Source organism: Polypterus senegalus, chromosome 5, assembly GCF_016835505.1.
Source record: "Polypterus senegalus isolate Bchr_013 chromosome 5, ASM1683550v1, whole genome shotgun sequence".
NCBI classification, from domain to species: Eukaryota; Metazoa; Chordata; class Cladistia; order Polypteriformes; family Polypteridae; genus Polypterus; species Polypterus senegalus.
The window spans coordinates 23,514,663-23,539,776 of NC_053158.1; the positions used below are offsets into that span (position 1 = coordinate 23,514,663).

Sequence of the window (25,114 nt, forward strand, 5' to 3'; positions counted from 1 at the left end):
CTGAAGTGGACAGAACATGCAAGGAAGCCCCCAAACAACATACAGTTGAAGGAGTTCTGTCGATTAGTCGGCCATTACTAAGAGCGCCTGCAAGACGTACTTTTTTTCCCAAAAGAGGCAACACCAGATAAAGAGCTGTGTTTACACGGGCATGTCTTCTTACCTCAAGAAAAATAAAATGACAATTTCTAATTTCATTTCATTATCACAAGGATGCCTCATAAACACAGAAGGCTTGTTTTCTTGAATCAAAACCTTTGCTGCTTCAAAGCAGACATATTCGATACGTTTTAAGGCTTTTTCATTCAGCTACGGACTCGTGAATCCATTAGTCTTGTTGTAAGCTGCACCTACAGACGAGCTCACTTGAACATTTACAAAAAAATGCTTTACTTTGGAACACAACTTTATGTAGGAAATGAATTTGTAGCGTGATTGTGAAGAACTAGCTTTGACTTTAAAAAGCACCAAACTGGTCCTTTAACATTAGTTGAGATGGGCAGGACCCAGGGGCGGCACGGTGGCGCAGTGGTAGCGCTGCTGCCTCGCAGTTAGGAGACCCGGGTTCGCTTTGCGTGGAGTTTGCATGTTCTCCCCGTGTCTCCCACAATCCAAAGACATGCATGTTAGGTGGATTGGCGATTCTAAATTGGCCCGTTTGTTTGTGTCCTGTGGTGGGTTGGCACCCTGCCCAGGATTGGTTTCTGCCTTGTGCCCTGTGTTGGCTGGCATTGGCTCCAGCAGACCCCGGGACCCTGTATTCAGATTCAGCGGGTTAGAAAATGGATGGATGGATGGATGGACAGGACCCAAAATCAAGTACAGTGAATCCTCAACACTCGTGCGTTTTAACTTTTCACGACTGTAAGCATTCATGCAATTGTTTTTATAACTTCTTTTTTACTTTCCCGAACCCTAACAACTTCCACATGTTCGCCGGGTTCGTGGCTACGCACAGTAGAGAAAAAGAAATGAGAAGTGCGATGCACGCAAGTTTCTGGTGCAGCTTGTATCCCAACTGATGCTTCACCAGTCTTGTCTGCCGTACCATTATACAGTAAAAAGTGCCACATGCATTTGTTGCATATTTTCAATTTTTTGCTTAAAATATCAAGTCTTGTGTTTCAATTATGCCCCCAAAACGTAGTGCCAGTCCTGCGGGAGCTAAGCCCAAACGTGCTGTGACAGATAGGTGGCGCTGTCGTCCCCTTGAACCCTCAGATCAGACGCCAAGCACCAGATAAAAGTCCAATAATTTTTTATTCGGACCATAATAATGTGCACAAAGCACCCTCCACTCCACAATACTCATAAATCAATACACAAATCACGATGATCAATCCTCCACTCCCAGACGCGTTGCCACCCTTCCTCCCGACTCAGGTCAACTGCTGGGATTTCCCACAGTCCTTTTATATTCCCTGACCCGGAAGTGCTTCTGATCCCCCCAGTCCGTGTGACTCTTATCACTTCCGGATCAGATTAAAACTCTTCTTTTCTTCAGCCCGGAAGTATGTCATCTCTTCTGTCCCCGTGACTGGGAATTACTTCCGGGCTATATGGACGATATAAGTCTCTGAGCCTCCCTGCAGCGTTCCCTTGCGGCCCCCATGGTATCCAGCAGGCCTGTGAAGGAAAACTCCAATATCCATGATGCCCTGCTGGAACTCGGGGCACCTCCATGCTGCCGGAAGGGCTCCATCTAGCAGCGTGGGGGTATTGGCCGGGATATCTCACAGTGCAAAATCAGTGGAAAAAAATAAAGGTGTTCGATAAACTTCATGCCAGAAAGTCAGCTGCGAGTTTGACGTTAATGAATCAACCAGCTGTCCAGAGACCTCGAGGCTGCCAGTCTCACCATCGATCGCATCCTCAAGGTTAAACGTCAACTCACCTCTGCTATGCTTGCGTACACCGAGGTCTCAAGTGGCGCACGAAGCAGATGTCGCTGACCGGTTACGTCGAGCCGGAGTGCCCTTCACAATCTCCAATGCCACCCGTGAAGGACAGAGTGTTGGAGGCGACATTGAGACCTTGCCAGTCTCTGCGTCTTTTGACGGCCGTGACGAAAGGTTTCTTCTTTTTTAATGGGGATGTTAGTGCGAAAGGTCACAGAATTCTAGTGACTGACTAGTGACAGACTAAGGGCCTTACGTGTTACAGATTGTATTTCGTGTGTCGAGACTCGAAAGCCGTTTTCCTGGACCTGTCAGGTGGCAACACAACCCACAGTTTCTTACCCATTTTATACATTCTTTAGCATAAAGCGAACTATTTATATAGTATAGTGCCTTTATAGTCACCATGATTAGGAATCATGTTACAAATCAATCTATTTTATTAAATTGTGCAATGCCCAGCTTTCTTTACCAGATGCACTTGTCCAATGTGAACTAAAAAAATACGTATATGTTTTAAAGATCAACTCTTTAGCTGTGTCAAATCTGTATGAACAGACAGGCTCAATAAATTAGAGGTGGTGGAGTAATTTGCTCATCTTTTGGAATGAGAGGACAGTGTAGCACTATATTAAATCGCTCCTCTAACAGTTTCCGAATCTCTTCGTCTGACAGGCCATTAAGCTTCTCCTTCTCTACCCAGCACCCTGGACTTGGATAAACCACATGTTTGAACCTGCGGCCCACGTAAGAAAGGACTCCATTGGGAAGGTGAAGGCAACAAAGGGACTTGCAGTAGAAGAGTGAGCTGGGGGAGGTCTGGTGATAGACACACATCTCAGAAAATTCCTCTACGGATCGTGGCGTCAGTGTGAACTTGTAGAGCTGCTCCCATTCACTCCGGCTGTGGACTGTAGTGATGGCCTCCTTATTGGCTGCAGTGCTGTGGCCACCAGCGTCTTTGCACTCTTCATCCTGCATTCTTTCGACGATCAAGACCTCTCCTTCTTGTTTAACCCTGTAAACTCCATTGGGCTGAGTCTGGTTAGATTCGGTCTCTAAGGAGAGTGGAGACTGGAAGCATGCCCCAAAGCCCACATCACACAGCCACCGGTGTCCCCCAAGGTTGACCATCGTAACGAGGTGGTCAAAAGGAGGTCCAAAGCGTTTAGTGATGCTGTTCTTTACCTGGGCAGCCAGGTGGGTGACGTTAAATCCAAGCTGGGACAACAGCCATCCAAAAAGGCTATTGTTCTCATAGCAGAACCCTCCCCTGTGCTGAACGACAATCTTATCATAAACCCAACCCAAATCCAAGTGAATTCTTCCCCCTGAATGGATTGTCAGATCCTCAAAGGGAACAGTAAAGAGATGCTGGCGACTGAGTTTTTGTAAGTCTTCAAGCGTGCCCTCCGGATAACCAGGGAACTGAATCCGACGCAGGTACTTTTCGACATCCATCACCCTGGAACAGGAAATCACAAGCGTTCAGTTTTACAAACCTCCTAGAAAACCTCACATTAAAACTAGTGTGGTGCTGAGGTGTCACCCGTTGCACGACTGCACTCGGGTCCTAAATTGGGGGATCCTGAGGTGGTTCTTCATGTGGTGGGTGCGGACATGTGTCTCCTCCTACATTGTGTCAGATCAATCGTCTTTGTGACTCCACAAAGTGGACACGTATGTGGCTCTGAACAATGTGTGTATAAAAAAAATGAGAAGAAGCAAAGGACTTTGTAGACAATCTACCTGCCGCTTTACAACGTATATACTATATGTGGAGCAAAACTAACTAAGACTGCTTTCAAATTTATTACCAAAGCAGAACATAAACAAGAAATCCTGAGCCTCATTCTGACAGGTGAAGGTTACGGGCCGCGTGGTGGCCCCTTTTATCAGACGCAAGAGTAGACTTCACTTACAGTCTGCACTTGTGTCACTACTCCCGTTCATCCACTCACCAGCCTTTTGGGACTATTCAGTTCACAGTCACCATTCTCTTACACACAAGACTATAGTCTGCTACCTTAAGATTTCACCCAGGTATAACGCAATATCATATTAATTAAAGGTTACATTTTTGTTTAAACCTGCTTGTACGTTTCCACCGTATTATTGCAGAGAGGCTAAGAGACTAAAGTTCATTTCTTACACCCTTGATTGACTTAGTTAAGAAATGAACTTTAGTCTCTTAGCCTCTCGGCGATAGCATACTGTAGAGGAAGTGTACAAGTAGGAAGAAGGTTTAAACAAAAATGTGCTTTATTTATTACGATTAGTGCCTTAGACAACATGTCTAATTGAATGTGGCTTCACACCATTTCAGCCTGGATCATCCTGTAGCTGTGAAAGCTGATGAGAATCAGCAAAACACATTCAATATATGTATGTCAATTGCAGGTGGCTCATAATCCTAGTAGTTACACAAAGTCTCTGGTCAGGTTCTCGTTTCTGTTCCGCTCTTTCTGGTTACTTCTATATCCTGACTGTGAACTTGGCTCAGTCAGCTTGTTTCTGTGTCTGTGACACTTTGTGTTCCTCTCTAACCCTACCAACTTATCGGCTAACTTTTTTTTTTGTCCTCTTTTTTACATTTTGAGGGTAATGACAGTCCTGGAAGTCTCTTGTTCCAGAAATCACTGAAACCCGACCATATCAGATGCACCCCAAGACTTACTTGTTCACCTATAAAATGATCCCACTAAACAAATACTAAGTACAGTATATACTTTTTATCCTACCGAATGTTAACTCGTTCTGCTTAATTATTAACATTTATAAAGTAACGAGTTAGTAATGGGTTGGATCGCTTTAACTAACTCGTGAACTCGAAACCAACAGTCAAGGTTGATTCATTCTGCTGTATTATTGCGGCCCCTTCCTGGAGTCCAAACATTTGAAAGAACAACGGTTTTTGGTTTTAAAGTCAGGGATGTTACGCTGGCAATATAAACAGGACGAATGTTAAAATGAACAACTTACTTGGAACGCTTTGAGTAAAGCCGTCAGTTTCCTTGTACTCTGTAAAAGTTTTGCTTTAATTGTTTTGCCCCACCACCTACTAGTGATGTGTCGTTCGCGAACGAGCCGGCTCTAAGAACCGATGCTTTGAAGCGAACGAGAGGAGCCGATGCTTCAGCCGCTCCTGCTCAGCTCTGCTGAAAATCCATTCGGCTGGGACGGGACTTTATTTATATGGGCGCACAGAACATTTGCTCATAATGCCGGCTCGTTCACAAACGACACATCGGACTAGGATCGTACCACTATGTGAAAGAAGGAAGGGGGGCAGATGCTCCGAAGACAGCGAGTGTTGGTACAGGCCAGGTACACTGTACCTGTCAATGCGACAGACGAGGAGCCAGATTTAAATGCAAGCGCCTCGTGAAGAAAAAAAAGAGTAAAGAAAGGAGTGAAAGCCGAAAAAGCAGCAGCATCTGGCTGCAAAGCTAAGTGCAGAATTTGTAATATGAAAATATCCGTTAGAGCAGGGTCAACAACAAACCTGCACAGACATAGGCTATAAGATCCACCCACCCATCCGTGCAACTGGAGGAGAGCGTGCCTTCTCTCCTGCCATCCACTGACCCTGGAAAAGAGACAAGTACTTCTGCTGCAGCCTCCAGTGTCTTACCGAAAACTGCAGGTATAACACGGTCTTCAGTTCAAACCAAAATAAGCACATTTATTTAAAAACAAATGACGCCAGACAAACAAAGAAGTGCCGATGAGGAGCTGGCTAAAATGATAGCTAGCGACTTTCAACCATTTTCCATTGTGGAGGACATTGGATTTACAACTTTTGTACAGGCCTTAAACCCCATGTATGTTCCTGGCCTAAAAACTTTTATTCAAAGAGTCATGTTGTTGTTGAGACTGGCCTTTGTTTGCTGAGGTTTTGTGTTAAGTTGTTCATTTAAAGCTTTTATTAAAATGTTAAATAGTAACGGTGTATTTCTGTAATGGAAAAAATGCATAAAAATAGGTAATGTCTGAAAACAATGAATAAGAAATTGCTTATACACAAACCATTCATAATTGCTTAATTAGGCTAAAATATAAGCATCCAAGTGATACTAAACGAAGAGCCGTAAGAGCCGGCTCTTTAAAGGGAGCCGATCCAAAACAGCCGAAGCTTTGAAAAGAGCCGGAGTTCCCATCACTACCACCTACCTCGCTCCGTCTGATACTTTAGCTTCAGAAGGCGTGGGCGGGCCCGACAAAATTAGGGCGTGTCCATAAACATTCCACTCTATGCGAACGCAAATTGAGGGGTGTGGTTATGGAGATTAAACTACGGCGGCTTTCGCCGCGAAACACGTCAAAAAAGGGAGAAGGGTATTGCTGCTGAATAACAAAAGTGATTGACTGCGATTTTTTAATTTATGATTGGCTGCTAGGTGTCTGACGTACACAAATTTAATATATGATTGGCTAAGGTCGGAAATACTATATGTCACGCCCGCCCACTTTTCTCCGGTCTGCAGCATTATCTTACTTTTTAAGGCTGCGCTCAGTTCGATTAGAACGAAAGCAGATGTATCCATAGACATATATAAGTAGACGCCGCATTCACTGTGTTGCCCAGTCGGCACATCAGCCATCTTGCGATTGGCAAAAGTGCCATTTAAACTAATACAGGTAGACGCGGTAACCGGGTTTTCTGATGAAAAAATAATAACGTTTAAAACAATATCGTTTACATACAACAGATTTTGGCGAATCGTTTAAATGCATTTATATCCATTTATACATAGCATTTGTTAAATAATAATAATTATTATTTTATTAATAATAATAATTAATAATTCCTCCCATATAAGGTATAAATACATTTCTTGGACTTCCTTCTTCCATCTCCGAAACATTTCTAGACTTCGTCCTGTTCTTACGCAACACAGTACTGAAGTATCGGTTAATGCCCGAGTCACCTCACGTATAGATTACTGTAATGCTATTCTATCTGGCATCCCACAAAAACGTATCCATCGCTTACAACTTCTTCAAAATTCTGCTGCCAGGATAATAACCTGCTGTTGTAAATCCACTGAACACATCACACCGATTCTCCCTCAACTTCACTGGCTCCCTGTTAACTACAGAATACAATACTAAATACCGCTCTGAACATTTAAAGCTTTCCACCGCCTCGCTCCTCCCTACCTCACTGATCTCCTCCAGACTTGCACTCGTCTCGTTCACTCTGATTCTCATCTGCTGCTGTACTTTCTGTACCACACGTCAAACTCTGTGCTATGGGAGCTCGAGCGTCTCTCCTGGTGCTCCTCAACTCGGGAATTCTCCACCGACCCCCTCATATCCGTCAGCTCGATTCAATAACACATTTTAAAACTACCTCTTTTCAAACTGGCATACCAATTGTGAATTTTGCACTGTTACTGCCAGTTATCTTTGTTTGTTTGCTAATTATTTATTTTGATTTATCATTCTCTTGTTTTAATTTTACTAATGTTGGTAAGAAAGGCACCTATTAAATAACATGTATTATTATTATTATTACTACTGTGACGCAAACTTGACCAAAGTCTGAAAGTCAAAAGTAAGACTACAACTGGCAGTCTGGTCTTTCTTTTAACATTGAAATGATGCACTCAATAAAAAAATAAACAATTTTATTTTATACAAATTGGCTTAATAATTTCTGAAAACATTTCACTCATTCCTCTCTCAATCTCTCTCTCTTTCTCTCACACACACAATGTGGTTACTTAAGGCAGGTTACTTATAGGCAGGAGAGGATCTAAAATCCTTCAAACAGAACTGTCTTACATAGCTTTTTCCGTGTGTTGCCACTCTGTAATTTGAGTGTATTCAGTCTGGTAATGTGGTGCAGCCTTAGTTTGCGGAAGGCAGACACAACTAAAGACATGAGCATGAAATGATGGTTGTCAATTTCAAACTGTGTTTCCTCCTTGACAATGAACTCATCATCTGAACCAATCTCAGCCCGGATAAACTGATTGATCAAACATACACTGACAGCTTGCCCTAATGTCGACTGTCGGATAACACAATCAGCTACTTTGACCACCTTGACTGGACCCTCAGAAGGAATCATCAAACCTCCTTTGCTTTTTAATGTGAGAAAGTGGTAGCTTTGATCATATGACGCCGGTACAGCATCTGTTACCAAACTAGCACGGCACACATCACAGGACAGCTTTCTCAAAATCCCGTCTAAGGGCTACCTGACCTCCCACTACTTCCTGAAGTGGGTTTCTTTGGAAAACCTTCAAAGTTTGAGAAATGTTAACAGCTAACAACATTCTACATAGTTAGTGACTAAATACGTTTAGCCAAAACGTTGTTTGGAGGATCACTTGAGCACATAAATGCACAACTTTGCTAGCTTAGCCTGGCGTAGCTAAAGTTAAGATTATAAAACAGGATTTTCTAATGGCCAAATACAACCAAAACAATTGTTCAGCCTTACCTTTGAAATGTAATCCCCCGGGATCTGGTTTGGAGCGTACAGCGGTTTGTACAATCCCAAGCAGCACATGCGTGAGGTATCTTTATCCATTACTTCACTCCACAGCAGTGCCACTCGTAATATGGTGGCGACGTTGATGTACGATGCTGCTGGTCAGGCGGCGTCTAGTAATTCAATGTCTATGGATATATCTACTTGACAGATTCCATCTTCGCGCGACGTAAGCATTGACAGACATCTTTTTTTTCCAAATAACTATTTAAATTACGTACATTGTACATTAGCAAACAGTCTCAGTTAATGCACATTAGTTTATTGCTTCGGTGTGACTGATGTAAAACACTTGGACCAGCGGGACGGAGAGAGAGAAGGAGACCTGCCTGTCACGTCAACGAGACTGACACTGATTGAGGGGCACCTTGAACATGTGAAGTAAAAAGGAAGGGCTGAGCGGTAGTGATGAGTATTTGGCAAAGTTAATTATTAACTAATAACTCAGAAGATAAGTATGCAGATTTTATACACATTTATACTGATCAAAAGACCCCTTAGTTGTTACAACTTCCCTTATAGATAAGGGAAGTCAAGCAATGACACCTTTTGTTGGCTGACTAAAAAGCATATTGCAATCGCTTTTTGTTATCCAATAAAAGGTGTCATTTTGCTTGACTTCTCATTGTATCCGTAATGGCTAACACGGTACAACTACTATGTTACAAATATGAATAGAGAAAAGGCCAGCAGATGAATCATTTCAGCAGGAATGACGGCTATTATTCTTGCTTTGGAAATGATAAATGAGGTTAAATTGGCAGTTAGCAGACACATTATCATCTCTGAAGGCCATAGACTTGGAAAATACATCAAATAGAAATGATCTTTTATTGAAGTAAAACATGCCAATACAATACAATACAGTACAATACAGTACAGTTTATTTTTGTGTAGCCCAAAATCACACAGGAAGTGCCGCAATGGGCTTTAACAGCCCTCCTCTTGACAGCCCCCCAGCCACGACACTCAAAGAAGACGAGGAAAAACTCCCAAAAAAAAAACCTTGTAGGGAAAAATGGAAGAAACCTCCGGAAAGGCAGTTCAAAGAGAGACCCCTTTTCCAGGTAGGCTGGGCGTGCAGTGGGTGTCAAAAGAAGGGGGTCAATACAATACAATACACAGAACAGAACAAATACTCAATACAGCATAAAAATAAAAAATATTAAGAAGTACGTAGTAGAATTTAACAGTAGATGATATCCCATAATATGACTTGGATACGTTTAGAGTCCTGGAGACCTCATCCATCAAGCTGCCTCCCCCATTTGGCCATTCCACAGCTGAGTCAGTGCTGGGCCAGCCAATCCGATGAAAGGACCCCTCTACCCCATGATTCCTGTGATCCTCCATCAGGGATGACTTTACCTCAGTCAGTTAAAACAACTTGGCAGGTGGGCCGAGGCACCAAGTGTCACATCTGAGTACTGAGAAGAGAAACAGAATAGGTGAGGGTTAGTAACAAATTATAACTATCATGTTACTTGTGTTTTAGTGCTAATGACTAACAACAGAGATGCAGTCTGCACAGTTAATCAGCAGCTCTAGTCAGGGTGTGCTAAACTGAAGTCATGAGGATTTAAAAGCTGAGACCGAAGGGGCACCTCTTATAGTAGCAGGCAGACCACCCCACAGTTTAGGGGCCCTGTAACTAAAAGCTCGACCTCCCTCTGTTATCGATACAATGAATGACACAATTGTCATTTTGGTTTGTTTTTTTTTTTTGTGGATTAACTTCGAGTACAAGAAATTTGGCAAATGAGAGGAGACCATCCAGAAATGTGTGTTTATCTAATAATGGCTAAGCTGTAGCAATATCTCATCCAGACACTAATTCTTAAAGGTTGTCAAGGTTTGTGCTTGGACTCCATGACTTGGTAGTTTGTTTCAGATTCCCACAGCTCTTGGCATAAAGAACTTCTTGACCCCTTGAAATGCACGACCCCTGAATTTCCACGGATGTCCTCTGGTACATGATTCACTGTGAAGTTGAAAGAATTCTGCTTGATTGACTTTATCAATACCTTTGAGAATTTTAAAAACCTGGTTGAGGCTCCCTCACAATCTGCTCTGCGTGTCACTAAACAGGTTTCACTCTCGCAGTCTGTCACAGTAGGACGTGTCCTTAAGTCCCAGGATGCACTTGGCTGCTCCCCTCTGCACAGCTTCAAGTGCTGCTATGTCTTTCATGTATCGTGGTGACCAGAAATCCACACCACACTCCAGATGCAATCTTAAAACCGCACCATATGGTCTGGGCATAACATCCCCTGATTTATATGTAACAGGATTTTCCAACATAACCTAATATTTTATTTACGTTTTTAATTGCTTCTGCACGGCTCTTAGACAATGAATACATTGTGACAAGATAAACCCCCAGATCCTTTTCAGGAGTTTCTTCCTGCAGCTCAGTGTCTCCCATCTTGTATTTATAACCGGTGTTTCTTTGGCCGATGTGTGCCACTCTTGTACGTTACAGTTCTGAAGCTCGTCCAAGCCTGTCTGAATTGTTTTTGCTGCCTCCTCTGTGTCTGCCGTTAGTCAATCTGTAGTGTCATCTGCACGTTTCACAACTTTGCTAACTATATGTCATTAATGTAAATCAGAAAAAGTAACGAGTTTGGGGACAGACCCCTGAGGGGCTCCATGACGCCCCCATTCTCTTCTTATCTATACAACATGAGATTCCAGCTCATAAAGGAGTGTATGGAAATTAAAGAGCCGAGGAGTTTGCTAGACAAACTTTGCATAGAACAGAAACTTCAAGACTTTAAGGGGCCTTTAGGCAAATGAGAATTTAAATGTATATTTTAAAAGGCACTTTTTGGGAAATGGCAAAACATCTGGGAGAGGAGTGATGAAAGAAGGCATTTGTTTCAGTTAAAACTTCCAGGAAGGGGTAAAAATGAATGGTGTCCACATGTTAGAGAGGAGGAGATATCTCTTAATAGATGAAAGCTCAGGCATGTTCTGAATCAATACAATTATTATATGGGGAAACATAAAACAGGACAATGTGAGCAATGGGGTATTAAAGACACAGTGGAACACTACAGGGTCTGCTGTTTGTTACAAATATAGCAGGTTAAGGCAGAAGCTGACTGGAAAATTAAACCTCAAGGACGTCTCTTTAGTAATTGAACAGAAAGAGCTAATAATACAATCAAGAATTTAAAGACTTTAAGTATCTAAAAGATACAGAAATGAATAATAAATTCTAAACGTGGCCGTACAAGTTCAGTAAGCCCTTCAGGGACTGGCCAGTGTCATCACTACACCATAGTATCCCGCTTTTTAATGTTGTCACACAGTAAGTAACACAGTGAATTACTATTTAAAGTGGGGTTCAGATTTTTGTTGTAAAAGTATAAATAACAATTTGAATGACTTCAGAAACTATACTTTTATATGGGCAAGAATTGCATAATTTTTAAAATATTATTGGTAATGTTTTCATATTTAGGGTTTTAACACCTAAAAACAATAAACAAACAGCTGGACTAGTATTAATAAATGCAAAGGCATTTTGTGCTTTGTAAGAATAAATTGATTTAAGCATATCAGTACTTTTTTATTCATTTTCCTATTAATTCATCAATTGTAAATCTTCATAATTACACATAATTGATTTAAAATAAAAACTAAACACTAACAAAATGTTTCAATGAAAAAAAACATAAGGGGTGGTGCAGTGAGGGCACAGCGGGCTCAAAATAAGGAGACCAGGGTTCACATGCCAGGTCCTCCCACAGCCCAAAATCCTGCAGTTTAGCTGGACTGGTGGTGCTAAACTGGTCCTGTGTTGTGTGAAAGTGTGTTCACCACGTGATGGGCTGCTGCCACGTTCAGGGCTTCTTCCTGTCTGTGCCCATTGCTTGCTGGGACAGGCTCCAGGTGCCCAGCCACCCTACCCTGGATAAGTGGGTATGGAAATAGATACAGTAGGTGGACTAGTAAGACAGATAGTTAGACAGATAAAACTGTCTTCTTACAGAAGGTCTTCCAATAGACAGATAGATAGAAAGGCTCCATATAATAGATAGATAGATAGATAGATAGATATGAAAGGCACTATATAAGATAGCTAGATAGATAGATAGATAGATAGATAGATAGATAGATAGATAGATAGATAGATAGATAGATAGATATAAAAGGCACTATATAAGATAGATAGATAGATAGATAGATAGATAGATAGATAGATAGATAGATAGATGAGAAAGGCACTATATAATAGATAGAAAGATAGATAGATAGATAGATAGATAGATTTAAAAGGCACTATATAATAGATAGATAGATAGATAGATAGATAGATAGATAGATAGATAGATAGATAGATAGATAGATAGATAGATAGATAGATAGATAGATAGATAGATAGATAGATAGATGAGATAAGATAGATAGATAGATAGATAGATACTAGATATGATAGATAGATAGATAGATGAGAAAGACACTATATGATAGATAGATAGATAGATAGATATATAGATAGATAGATAGATAGATAGATAGATAGATAGATAGAAGGCAGATAGATAGATAGATAGATAGATGAGAAAGACACTATAATAGATAGATAGATAGATGAGAAAGGCACTATATAATAGATAGATAGATAGATAGATAGATAGATAGATAGATAGATAGATAGATAGATAGATAGATAGACACTATATAACACATAGATATGAAAGGCTCTTTAATTAGATAGGCACTTATGAAGATAACTATGATAGACAGACAATGGTCTAAACACACACCAGAATGACTAAAAAGAAAGATTTGTCTGTCACATTCCCAGTGAGGCATTATGCTGGTGTATTTCAGTCGGTATAATGAAGCCCCCATAGTGTTTCTAGATCAGTGGTTCCCAACCTTTTTTTTTGGCCATGCCCCACCTAGGCCCCTCTAAAATCATGATGTCCCCCACTGTAACATATACCTTATTCTTATTATTACCCATTCAAAAAGTGAACTCCTACTCACGTGGAGGAAGCCCATAATGTCATTAATTTGGACTAAACAAACTTCCAAAGAACATGGAAACAAAAGAGGGAAAGGACAGTTGAAGTACTGACAAAGAAATCACTAAGAAATTCTTAAAAAAATGTATATAATTTGAAGTAATAAGAAAATACAGCAAATACAGTTTTGAAAACATATAAGAGACGTGCTATTCATAAATATAAAATAACTTTAATGACACATTTTTCTGTAATATTTTGATCATTTTATATTTTTGTTATATTGCAAAATTTTATAATCATTGTTACAATTCATATTATTTTAATGGTAAAAACGATTCCTAAGTAGAAAAACCCAAGCCGTTTGTAAACTCATAAATTAAAGGGTTCTTCACCATCCCTTCTATGTTTATATAAATATATAAATGTCTCTGTAAAAAATAAAAATTATTTGTTTATTTTGTTCTATCATTTTTAACAGTGAATTTCTGTTTTTTCATTTTATAAATTGTTTAACGTACCTAAATTGTCGAATTGCCCCCCACGTTGGGAATCACCGTTCTAGACCAATAAGATGGACTTTTTCATGTTCCTGACCAAACTTGGGAACCCTGTCTGTTTGCCCAGTTGCTTTGGGTAGAAGCCTTTGCTAAATGAATACATGACTTACAGCCAGGATATTCTCAATGCGATTAATTGGCTGCGATGATGGAACACACATCTGTATAAAACCACCGAGCCTGACCGAAGGAGAGAACTGCGCGCTGTTCCGTTTTATTGAGAACAAGTAACAGAAATCAGGAGGAAACTGTCGATGTGGTCTTTATTGTGCGTCTCTTTGATCGTGTTCACGTTGTCCTTTTTAATCTACGAGCTCTCTAAAATAATCGTTTCTGCAACATACTGTACACATTAACTAACTCGGATATTATTTCAAATATGGACTACAATGCTTACATGGGGCATAAACATTTTCATATACGGTAACAGCGTCAGTTGCACAATTGAATAATTTACTGCACAAAGTTTATTCACTGATTTAATGGCTTTCGCATTCGTACTTTCAGTCAGTGCATTTAAATGAGCACACATAACCCCAATAAGGCGAGTACCCCAAACGCACTATTTCAACATTTAACTACAGCAGACAACTGGATGAAAACTAAACTGACCATCTATATATATAATTCACTAAGGCAAGACAACCATGAAAAGCACGCCGGAAGGGGCGTGGATTCACTAAGCCGCCAAGTGAGACACTTATGGCGCACACAGGAAGGAGCCACGCCCACCAACTCCAAGACCATTGGATACAATAACAACTCGCAGAGCCACACCCACCAACTCGGACACGACGACACAGAAAAAATGGCGTCATTTATGTTCGTCTGTCGCAGAGGCCACATGCAGTGCAGGTCAGGTTAATGTCATGTACCTCCGAGCTACGTTGACTGTTCATAGAGGCGTGTTTCTCGCGGAGGTGAATCGCCATATGCAGCGTGTGAAACGGTTTGCGAGGGGTATCCCATGGCATCCTTAAAACAATCCTTTAAAACTGAGGTTAAAGCACAATGAAGGAATCAGTCTTTAAAAACCAATAAGCCCTGTGCCTCTGTTTCATTACCGTCTCACCTGCTTCACCAATGAAGGCCCTGCAACAGTCGAGACGCTCTGTCAGCAGCTGACCTTCTCTGTGCCTGACCGGTTCATTCAGAGGCAGCGCAAGAGAAAGCCGCGTCAGAGACAGACAGAGGCACACACACAGGCAGCTGGTGGGCGGCTCTCTGTGAGTTTTTCTTGCGAGCGGACACATGACCAGGCGGTGTGTATGCTTCGAGAACGAGGCTGGACGCGACAGGACCATCTAGGGTGGAAAACCATCTAATGTTGCGGATGTGATTCGCTGTATGCAGTGTGTAAAACAGTTTGTTTGTCGCAGATGTGAATCGCTGTATGCGGCGTGTAGAACAGTTTGCGAGGGGTGTCCCTGTGTCTTTCCAGAAGTATTCAACCATCAATAAATAATTATGCGGCGTTTGTTATGCCACGGGTTTACTATTGTGTTGTATTTTGCTCTCTCCAGAGTTCCATCTTTTCATTCACTTACTGTTGTATTCTCACACTAACCTGTTTTAGACAACCGTGTCTTTCCAGAAGTGTTTACCATTCAATAAATAATTATGCATGAGATTGAGCGTGTGTCTAGGCGTGGGTAAGCCGTTGAACCCCATTCAGGCTGCAAACCGTGGAATTGCCACTAAGTGCGACTCATACGCTCCCACTGTTTTCGTCCCTACCCTTTGTACACACCCCCCTCCCACACGTTGACTGTTCATAGAGGCATGTTTCTCACGGAGGTGAATCGCCATATGCAGCGTGTAAAACTGTTTGCGAGGGTATCCCATGGGATCATTAAAACATTCCTTTACAACTGAGGTTAAAACACAATGAAGTGAGCAGTCTTTAAAAACGCTTTTGGTTTCGACGACGCGACGCGTGCAGCATAGCAAAGTGTTGTACACGCTACATACAGCAATCCGCATCCGCGACAAACATGCGCCTTCTTAGCTGCTCCTGCACTTTGTACACACCCCTCCCACTCGCTACGCGCACGGACGATTGTGTGTTGGTTCGTTCCGTGCATTGCTACAATGTTGCTTTTCTTGCTGATTTATTACATTACCGATTTTGCAAATGTTAAATTTTCTCCTTGTGCTTAAAAATTATTTAAAAAACGGCCTGATTATGCGGCGTATGGTACGCCGCGGGTTGGCTAGTTTATTAATATTGATCTCTTGCCAGATTGCAAGCAGCACACTCTTTTCTGATTGGCTGTGCGACTGAGCTTTGAGAGTCACGCGCCACGTGTGCTTTTTACCTAACAGCCTGGGGCCTCATGTATAAACGGTGCGTACGCACAGAAATGTTGCGTAAGAACTTTTCCACGTTCAAATCGCGATGTATAAAACCTACACTTGGCGTAAATCCACGCACTTTTCCACGGTACCTCATACCTTGCAAGTTCTCCGCTCGGTTTTGCAGACTGGCGGCACCCAGCGTCAAAGCAGTGCTACTGTTCCTGTGTGGTTACACCTTATTTTCCGGACGCGGCTTTATAAATACAACGAAACTAACCGCATATTGTTTATTAGTGTAATGCATCTGATTGTAATCAACTCTTAACAATATAATGGTAGAGGGAACAGCCATAGTATTCCAAATACCAGAACTGCTTTAGCGTTGTTACTCTCACTTCTTCTTCTTCTTCTTCTTTTTCTTTCAGCTCCTCTTGTTAGGAGTTGCCACAGCGGATCATCTTTTTCCATATTTCTCTCACTGCACCACTCAGAGTATTTATATCACTGTATCTGAGTGTGAATCACAGCAGCAGCTGATCGGAAAGAGAATTATTGGTATACAGCTTCAAGGACACGCTGTCTCAGCCACTGCAAAATGTTTTAAAGCCTTTCCTGTACGGACCTCGCGGTTCAGAAACAGAAACGATATCATTTATAAGGTGAAATTCAGCAAAATATGTTTATTAAATTATACAGATAAAACTTTAACTTCATTTAAATAATCTATATTCTTCACTGGGAGTGTCGTTAAGGATAGAATAATTAAACATGTACTACGAAGACATTTCAATGTTCTTTAAACGTTTTGAAGAATCGGCGCTAAGCTTACAGATGGCTTAACATCTATTACAGAGCTGATTGTATGGCGATCGGTTACTTGGGGAAAGAAAAGCACTGACTGCAGTGACGGCTACGCCAATATATATTGAATATAAAACAGAAAGAGAAAATAACAACACAGCTAAAAACACAGCGACAAATTTCGGCAAAAGTTAAATGCTTGTGTCATGAGCACGAGGTGGCTATGCAGCCATCCACTGTGCATAAGCTACCTTACTGACGGGCGGGCGAAGGAGCCACCGATTCTTCCTCTGCCCAGTGCCACCACAAGCCTAGAGCCGCCCCTGATTGTACTGCTGCAATAAATTATTTAATCGAAGTGAAACCCATGTTTAATAACGTGCTTTAACTCCTATCATCATGAAAATGACATCACGTATACATCTCAGTATTTTAGTTATTCAGAGAGCTGTAATATCACGAATGTAATGGATTATGTGTACAGTTGGAGGAAGAGAGCCGGTTTAAGAAGCAAGTAGTGATTCACACACATAGAGCACATAGAAGATCACATACAAAACAAAGCATTTAACGTGCTACTTTAATTACGATGTGATTTGAGAAACTGGTTAATTAAACGATTTTAAGATGAAGTTTATGATGTTCTACTTTAATGACAAAATAAACTACGTGATTAAAGTGGAAATGTCGAGATTGAAGTTGACATTTTGTGCTTTTTCCCACCGTGTGCCTTTTTTCTCTGTACCCTAATAAGCTTTCATATGACACTCAGACAGTGGGCTTACAACTCGGCTTTTTACGGCGACTTTGATATGTGACTTCTTTTTTATTTCCGGCACTGTGCGATTTGTGAATGTGAGCTTTCAAGTTTCTCCAACACGCTATGTCACTCGATCATTGTGCTGCTGGAGTGGGCAATGAACGTTCACTTCATTCAAATATATTAAGCATTTTCCTCTGGAATTTCATCATGTGGACGCTCCTAACACAGCTGCTAAAAGCGTGTGCGAAGCTACGGACGCGAACACTGTGCAGAGTTCATGCGCAAACTGCAAAATCCGTAACTCTGACCAGGCCACATAACCTGAGAAATTTGACGGTGTTATCCCAGTTTCTCAAGCGGTTTAAAGGATCACAAGGCATTATAGAAACCTGGTTAGTAAGGTTTATGTAAACGCACCGATTGACACTCCATTCTCCCCGGACATGTCGATAATCCTTATGTACTGTAACCGGTACCTATTGCTCTGCTGGCAAGATGGTTTATCCCTCTGTTTTTCAGACTTGTAGATCGGTTGTTCGGTGCTCGACTCGTAAATTTTGCCGTGAACGCGAGTTAATCAGGATCAACCTATCTAAGATTGCGTGAGCCGATCGAAATCTTATGTTCCTGCGCTGGCTTGAAACCAGGATTCTTTTTCTGAGATCCAGGAATAATCCTCTCTTTTTTTTTTTTCCTGGAACAGACCCCGATAGTGACAATACAGGAAGTTACGATAGGACGTACAAGCGGTTGTTCCGCCTCGATTTACGCATGCGTGGTTGGCCTTTTCCGGCCGCTCTGTGCTTTGGCTGTTGCTAAGACACGTGCTGTATTACAGTGGCGTTGCCGAGGCAACAGAAGTCAAGACTCAGCGGTAGGTCGGTAATTTCAAGAGGCAATGCATTTTACAAAATACACTTCGTATACAGAAATGATGTAAAGAAAGTGTGCGTGCATTTAGCGGTTATGGTTATTTTAATGTCTCCGGAATTGCCGCGTGTGTTTCGTTAAATTTATTTATTTTGATTTGACTGATTTTACTTATACCACTGTTTTTTTTATTAAAGGACAATGGGAAAATACAACTTGAGTAAAATGACTTGTCAAATCAGATCAACAGAATTATAATTCAATGTTTGGAGCTTTGCTTTAGGTGATTTTTAGGCGGAGTATCAGTGATTAATTTAGACTGCTATTCAGAAACTGTAAATCACTCTTTTTAGAATTCTTATCGGCCATCGTAGGCGATTACACGCTAACTCTACGGTAAGCATTTGTTGGCCAACAAAAAACGTGCCTGGGGATTTAAGGCAAAAAGCGCATTTCTGGATCTGTCTTAGAAGTGTTAGGGGTATAATAAATGAACGGATAGTGTCTTCACGTAGACAAATGGAATAAGAAAATCAACACCCTTTATATCGTATTTCTAAATAATTACTTAACCTAAGTGCAAAAGTTCCAGATATTTATCATTTGCATTTAAGCGTTGGTGTTAAAAAGTTTTTTAGAATTGACGGGTTGTCGTGGTCGGTCTGTAGTCTGTTTTTAAAATGTCTTCTTGAAAATCTGCATGTAATCCACTAGTTTCACAATTTAACAAAGATTTTAGCTGTTAGGTTTTGTAATGCAGGAATTTAACGGGCTGGTATTTTGTTCTGAGCTCTTCACGTGTATTGATGAGTTTTTGTAACCTTTTTTTCTGTAGCTCATTTTCTCAGACATTCCCTCAGATTATGTTGACCTCTTTTGCAGCTTTTTGATAAAAGCATCAGATATGCAAATAAACGTATTGTACATGTAATATTAATGTAAATGTATTTCTCTATCTCCCCGTGTCTGTGTGGGTTTCCTCCCACAGTCCAAAGACATGCAGGTTAGGTGGATCGGCGATTCTAAAATTGACCCTAGTGTGTGTGTGGCTGTGTTTGTGTGTGTGTCCTGCGGTGGGTTGGCGCCCTGCCCGGGATTGTTTCCTGCCTTGCGCCCTGTGTTGGCTGGGATTGGCTCCAGCAAACCCCCGTGACCCTGTGTTCGGATTCAACGGGTTGGAAAATGGATGGATGGATGGATGTATTTCTCTATGCTACTGTTTTATAGAGGCGTTCAAATAAAAAACGGAAAACGACAGCCGCCTTTACGCCTGTCTGTCCGAATCAAACAACTTGGCTCCCAGCAAACTGATTACATTGAATTCTCTTTAGGACTTTCAACGTTTATTGAAATGTCTCGGAATAGAGAGCAGTGTGGACATTTTTGACATCTAAAAAACTCCTCCATTACTGATTAAGTAACTGTTTAAAATGTCCATCGAGAAAGGTTGTTTCAACTTGTGTATGTTCCTCTTTTCCATGTTGGATAGCTGCTCCTCACAGAAGACCAGCACCCCAGTGTAAGTTGCGGAGAGGGCAGCAGAGTTGTGTGCGCAGGTGTGAACACTCGCTAAAAGTTGTAACAGGTAAGTGAAGAGTTCTCCTGTAATATCCTGAACAGACTACACTAAGAAGTGTTAACAATGTCAAATGATATTGGTAGGTGTGTTGTTGTCCACCTTAATAAAAGTACAGGTGTCTGTCCGGCTGCTGTGTCTCTGACATTCCCAAAGATGGCGCATCACAAACATTAACACTGCTCTAACAAATCCCATACCAAATGGCATATAGCAGAGACATATGCATTGCATGGTGCACTCCAAACATTTACACCACGTTTTACGTTAATGACGTAGATTTCAACCTGTGTTAGACAGGTAGCACAGCTAGTGTTTCTGGGAGTGGGTACTGTTTGTATTTGTATGGGACATTGGCAAGAATAATTGAAATGACAACATACAATATAAGAGATAGACGTGTTTGTTGATTCAGTAAATAATTAACAGTATTATGAGGTCCATCCATCCATTATCCAACCCACTATATCCTAACTACAGGGTCACGGGGGTCTGCTGGAGCCAATCCCAGCCAACACAGGGTGCAAGGCAGGAAACAAACCCTAGGCAGGGTGCCAGCCCACCACGGATTATGAGGTCTTATAATTAATGTTTAGGATGTTTACTATTTAATGTGTTTAGGGGAGCAAACACCTCTTAGGGGAGGCTCAGGGTTGCTTATGACTGTATAGCAGGGGTGGGCAATGTCGGTCCTGGAGGGCCGCAGTGATTGCAGGCTTTTGTTCCAACCCTGTTTCTTAATGAGAAGTCAGTTACTGCTAGTGAAGCACTTATCGCTTCATTTTAGTGGTCTCGCGTGTTAAAGATCCCCTCCCTTAATTGCTTATTTCAGTCTTAAACAGCTGCATTCAGTGTTTTTAATGGCTCCCTATTAGCAATAATTTGCAAATGACAAAGGAGCCAGCCGTTCTGCATCTAACTCGTTTCCACTGTGTGGATTCTTCATGCACTATTTGGTCTAATAAAACTCTTAAGAGAAGAACGTGACAGACTGAAAATGATCCCCTTTAAGCTTCAAATCTATTGGACAATTTCCTATGAAAGGAAATAAAAAATCCAGAAAATAAGAACATTATATTGCAGGCTAACAAGCCGTAAAATTCAATACGGTCTGAGATCAGTTTCTAATTAAGCACTTGGGTTGGAACGAAAACCTGCAGCCACTTGAGCCCTCCAGGGCAGACATTGCTGTATAGGGAGATAGGAGGGGTTGAGACAGGAAGGAAGATGGAAGGAGGGAGGTGGGTACGTGTGGAGGAGGATAGCGGAAGAAGCCTGGAGAATTGACAGGGAAAGTAACTAAATGTGCCGTGTTAAAAAGGGGGTGCAGACAGCTTAGTGACATTTGTTGTTGTAGACGTGTGCATAGCGAGCCAAACGGCAGGCCGGGGAAGGGATCTTGCTGCCTTTTCAGTTTCTTATTATTCAATAAACCCAGCGTATTTTGAGAGGCACGTTTCAAGAACCTTAAAACAACAACATTTATTTATATAGCACATTTTCATACAACAAAAATGTAGCTCAAAGTGCTGTACGTAATAAAGAATAGAATAAAAGACACAGTAAGAAAATAAAAGTCAACATTAATTAACATAGAATAAGAGTAAGGTCCGATGGCCAGGGTGGACAGAAAAAAACAAAAAAAAAACTCCAGACGGCTGGAGAAAAAAATAAAATCTGTAGGGGTTCCAGACCATTAGACTGCCCAGTCCCCTCTGGGTATTCTACCTCACATAAATGAAACAGTCCTCTTTGGATTTAGGGTTCTCACAGAAGGACTTGATGATGATGGTCACGTGGACTTCTGGCTTTTAGTCCATCATTGTTGGAGCATCATGACTCGCTTCATTGCCAGTGTGGACCGTCACAATCCTTAAATGCAAGCTTGCAGCTGCTCTACTAGCCAATGAAGCATTGTGATTATATATTTGTGAAATTCATTAGCATAATTCATACACTGTTGTTTTAGGGTGACAACTGGGCAGGTTTCGAGACACGTTCATGCACACGCATTTACAAAATGATTGTGACTTATAAAGGAAAATTGTGTAATAATGTGCGTATGCCAGGTTTTCCATCCATCCATCCATCCATCATCCAGCCCGCTATATCCTAACTAAAGGGTCATGGGGGTCTGTTGGAGCCAGTCCCAGCCAACACAGGGCGCAAGGCAGGAAACAAACCCCAGGCAGTCCATCCATCCATCCATCCATTATTCAACCTGCTATATCCTAACACAGGGTTGCAGGGGTCTGCTGGAGCCAAATCCAGCCAACACAGGGTGCAAGGCAGGAACAAGTCCCCGGCAGGGTGCCAGCCTACCTCAGGACACACACATAAACACACGCTCACACACACACACACAGGGACAATTTAGGACCGCCAATGCACCTAACCTGCATGTCTTTGGACTGCAGGAGGAAAGCCACGCAGACACGGGGAGAACATGCAAACTCCATGCAGGGAGGACCCGGGAAACGAACCCAGGTCTCCTTACTGCGAGGCAGCAGTGCTAATACCAGGTTTTATTAGTCAGTTTTTTGCCATGCACATTTTCCTGTTTTCTGTGTAGGAATATTTTCACACTCAAATCCACACAAAACTTTTATAAATGAGATGCCTAGAGACTTGAGTTTCAGGTCCAAAAGCACATCTGTTTGTAACATTACCTTCTCAAACACATAATATCAGCAGAATAAACCCGAATATTAATCATCCTTCCTGCTTCACAAGTTTTGACCTGCTCTTGTCCCCGACTACAACACAGGAGTTGCATTGTGGAAGCACTTCTGGGTCTGTGGGTCCTCTCGGCTGCTCCTCCTAATGGCACTCAACCTTAATGGATCTACCTATTTGAACTACAGCTTCCATGTAGCCCTGCTTGTTTCCAGATGTGCTCCACAGAAGGCATGTTGCCACCCAGCAATCCTGGGAAACAAGGATCCAGGAGGCAGTCTTCCATTATACTAGCCTTATTTTGGCTTCATGGCCCATCCATGTTGGGATGCTAATCCAGCCATGCCCCTTATCCACCCATTATGTTCATCTCTATTGTAGGGAATGGTACACCATCTATTTGGGCCAAAATGGCAGCCCATTTCTTCCTACTCATCCAATAACTAACAAAAGTACAAAAATTACAATTTATATTTCTCTTGAGTTGGAATCTACTGTCTAGGAAAGCTATTTCAGCCATCAAAAGCCTGTCTGGGGTCGATATTTAAGTGGTTTATATAGTAAAATGACGTTAAGAAACTTGTGTTTTGTTTACTACACTACTACACGTGATTGCGTTCAGTTACTGTTGTCATTCCTCCATATCACTTATTGTTGCAAAAATACGAGGACTGATTAAAAAGTAATGAGACTGTCCCTGTTTCTCTGTCAAGCATGTAGACATGGGAATGCTGTGCTGGTGTTTGTGAACAGCATGCATCGATGTGTGTGACCCTGCAGTGGGACCACCATATTCTCCAGCATTCTGTCACAGCACCCCATACGTGTCCTCATGGTGGTTGAAGAAGACGTACAGCAGAGGTCTGTGATTGAATTTTGTGTTAAGCTTGAGAAGAGTGGTAATGAAACTCTTGAAATGTTACAGCAAGCATACAGTGTTTGAACAGTTAGCCGTCCTGCTGTATTTCAGTGGTGGAAGCACCGAAGGGTCAGCGACACACGAGTGAATGACGAAATGCATTCTGGGATGGCCATCAACGTTGTCAGCATTGCCAAGGCTAATAAACTGTTGCAACAGACAGAAGGCTGACAAATCACAATCGTGGGTAAGAAATCGAGAATCCTCTCTGGCACATATTGAACAGTGTTCTTGCACAGCCTAACTCGTCATAGCATCTGCTTGTCTGTGAGGTTTCTGGGCACCCACCTGGCGCACACACACAACGGATTTTCAGTTTCTCTGTCACGATTGTGATTTGTGAGCCTTCTGTCTTTTGCAACAGTTTATTAGCCTTGGCAATGCTGACAATGTTGATGGCCATCCCAGAATGCATTTCGTCACTCACTCGTGTGTCGCTGACCCTTCGGTGCTTCCACCACTGAAATACAGCAGGACGGCTAACTGTTCAAACACTGTATGCTTGCTGTAACATTTCAAGAGTTTCATTACCACTCTACTCAAGCGTAACACAAAATTCAATCACAGACGTCTCCCGTACACACATTACGACACATTCAAGGTGCTTCCACTTGCTGTGACAGAACGCTGAAGAATATGGTGCTCCAACTGCAGGTTCACACACACCAGCACAGCATTCCCATGTCTACCTCCTTGTAAGAGAAACGCAGGACAGTCTCATTACGTTTCAATCAGCCCTCATATTTAGTTAAGGTAAAAAGTTACATATGGCTAACTGACGAATAAACAAATACGTTTAAAACTGTTAACTAAGTTCCTGAAAGTACCTGAATATTATGCTATGCATACATTTTCATTACTTGTTTTATTTTGTCAGCTAAAATTAAACATTGAATTTTATATTTATATTCTTTTCTTAATGTGTGGAATTTTTTAAATGGAAGATTCTACTGTATTTGTATTAATGTTTTTTATTTGTTTTTAATTCCAGATCTTCCCAGCTCTTTTGACACTTCTTCCTTGGTTCCATTTATTTATCTGGTACTTTTTCCTTCTTTTAAATATTTAATTTTGTTTTTTATTTGTATTCTCTCCATTACTGCAGAAGTGTTTGAAATAGAGTATCTTAAAGAAAATAGGTGCTAAGATTAAGTATTTGGGAGAAGAGCATTTAGACCCCATATTTTGTTATGTTGCAGCCTTGTGCTAAAATTGTTTAAAGTCATTGTTTCCCTCATCAAGAAACACTCAGTACCCAAGAATTACAAA

General features: G+C 41.5%; 2 protein-coding genes across 10 annotated transcripts in view; one reads left to right on the forward strand and one right to left on the reverse strand.

Annotated features, from left to right (window-relative positions):
• Positions 1–1,699: 1,699 nt before the first annotated feature.
• Positions 1,700–7,076, reverse strand: LOC120530163 (arylamine N-acetyltransferase, pineal gland isozyme NAT-3-like). Of its 3 annotated transcripts, none has more exons than XM_039754382.1 (2): positions 7,062–7,076; positions 1,700–3,363 (listed from the first exon to the last, which is right to left on the reverse strand). In XM_039754382.1, the coding sequence occupies exon 2, from the start codon at positions 3,357–3,359 to the stop codon at positions 2,463–2,465; it is 897 nt and encodes a 298-aa protein (XP_039610316.1). In that variant the 5' UTR covers positions 3,360–3,363; positions 7,062–7,076; the 3' UTR covers positions 1,700–2,462. The 3 variants fall into 3 exon arrangements, with proteins under 3 accessions (XP_039610316.1, XP_039610315.1, XP_039610314.1); XM_039754381.1 differs by lacking the exon at positions 7,062–7,076 and adding an exon at positions 6,072–6,091; XM_039754380.1 differs by lacking the exon at positions 7,062–7,076 and adding an exon at positions 4,881–5,219.
• An 8,076-nt stretch (positions 7,077–15,152) lies between these two features.
• ropn1l (rhophilin associated tail protein 1-like) overlaps positions 15,153–25,114 on the forward strand; it is a 44,468-nt gene continuing 34,506 nt past the window's right edge. For 3 of the 7 annotated variants that reach the window (XR_005633911.1, XM_039754383.1, XM_039754389.1), the window contains exons 1-3: positions 18,596–18,678; positions 20,164–20,259; positions 24,837–24,886. The gene's annotated coding sequence lies outside the window, so the exon portion shown is untranslated. Of the gene's footprint in view, positions 15,169–18,595; positions 18,683–18,746; positions 19,071–19,133; positions 19,156–20,163; positions 20,260–24,836; positions 24,887–25,114 lie in introns of those variants that run through there. The other 4 variants (XM_039754387.1, XM_039754385.1, XM_039754384.1 and 1 more) reach the window with 4 other exon arrangements.

What these genes read in the sequence shown, in the direction of transcription:
- LOC120530163 (XM_039754382.1), bottom strand. Translation starts at nt 3,359, where the DNA reads ATGGATGTCGAAAAGTACCTGCGTCGGATTCAGTTCCCTGGTTATCCG.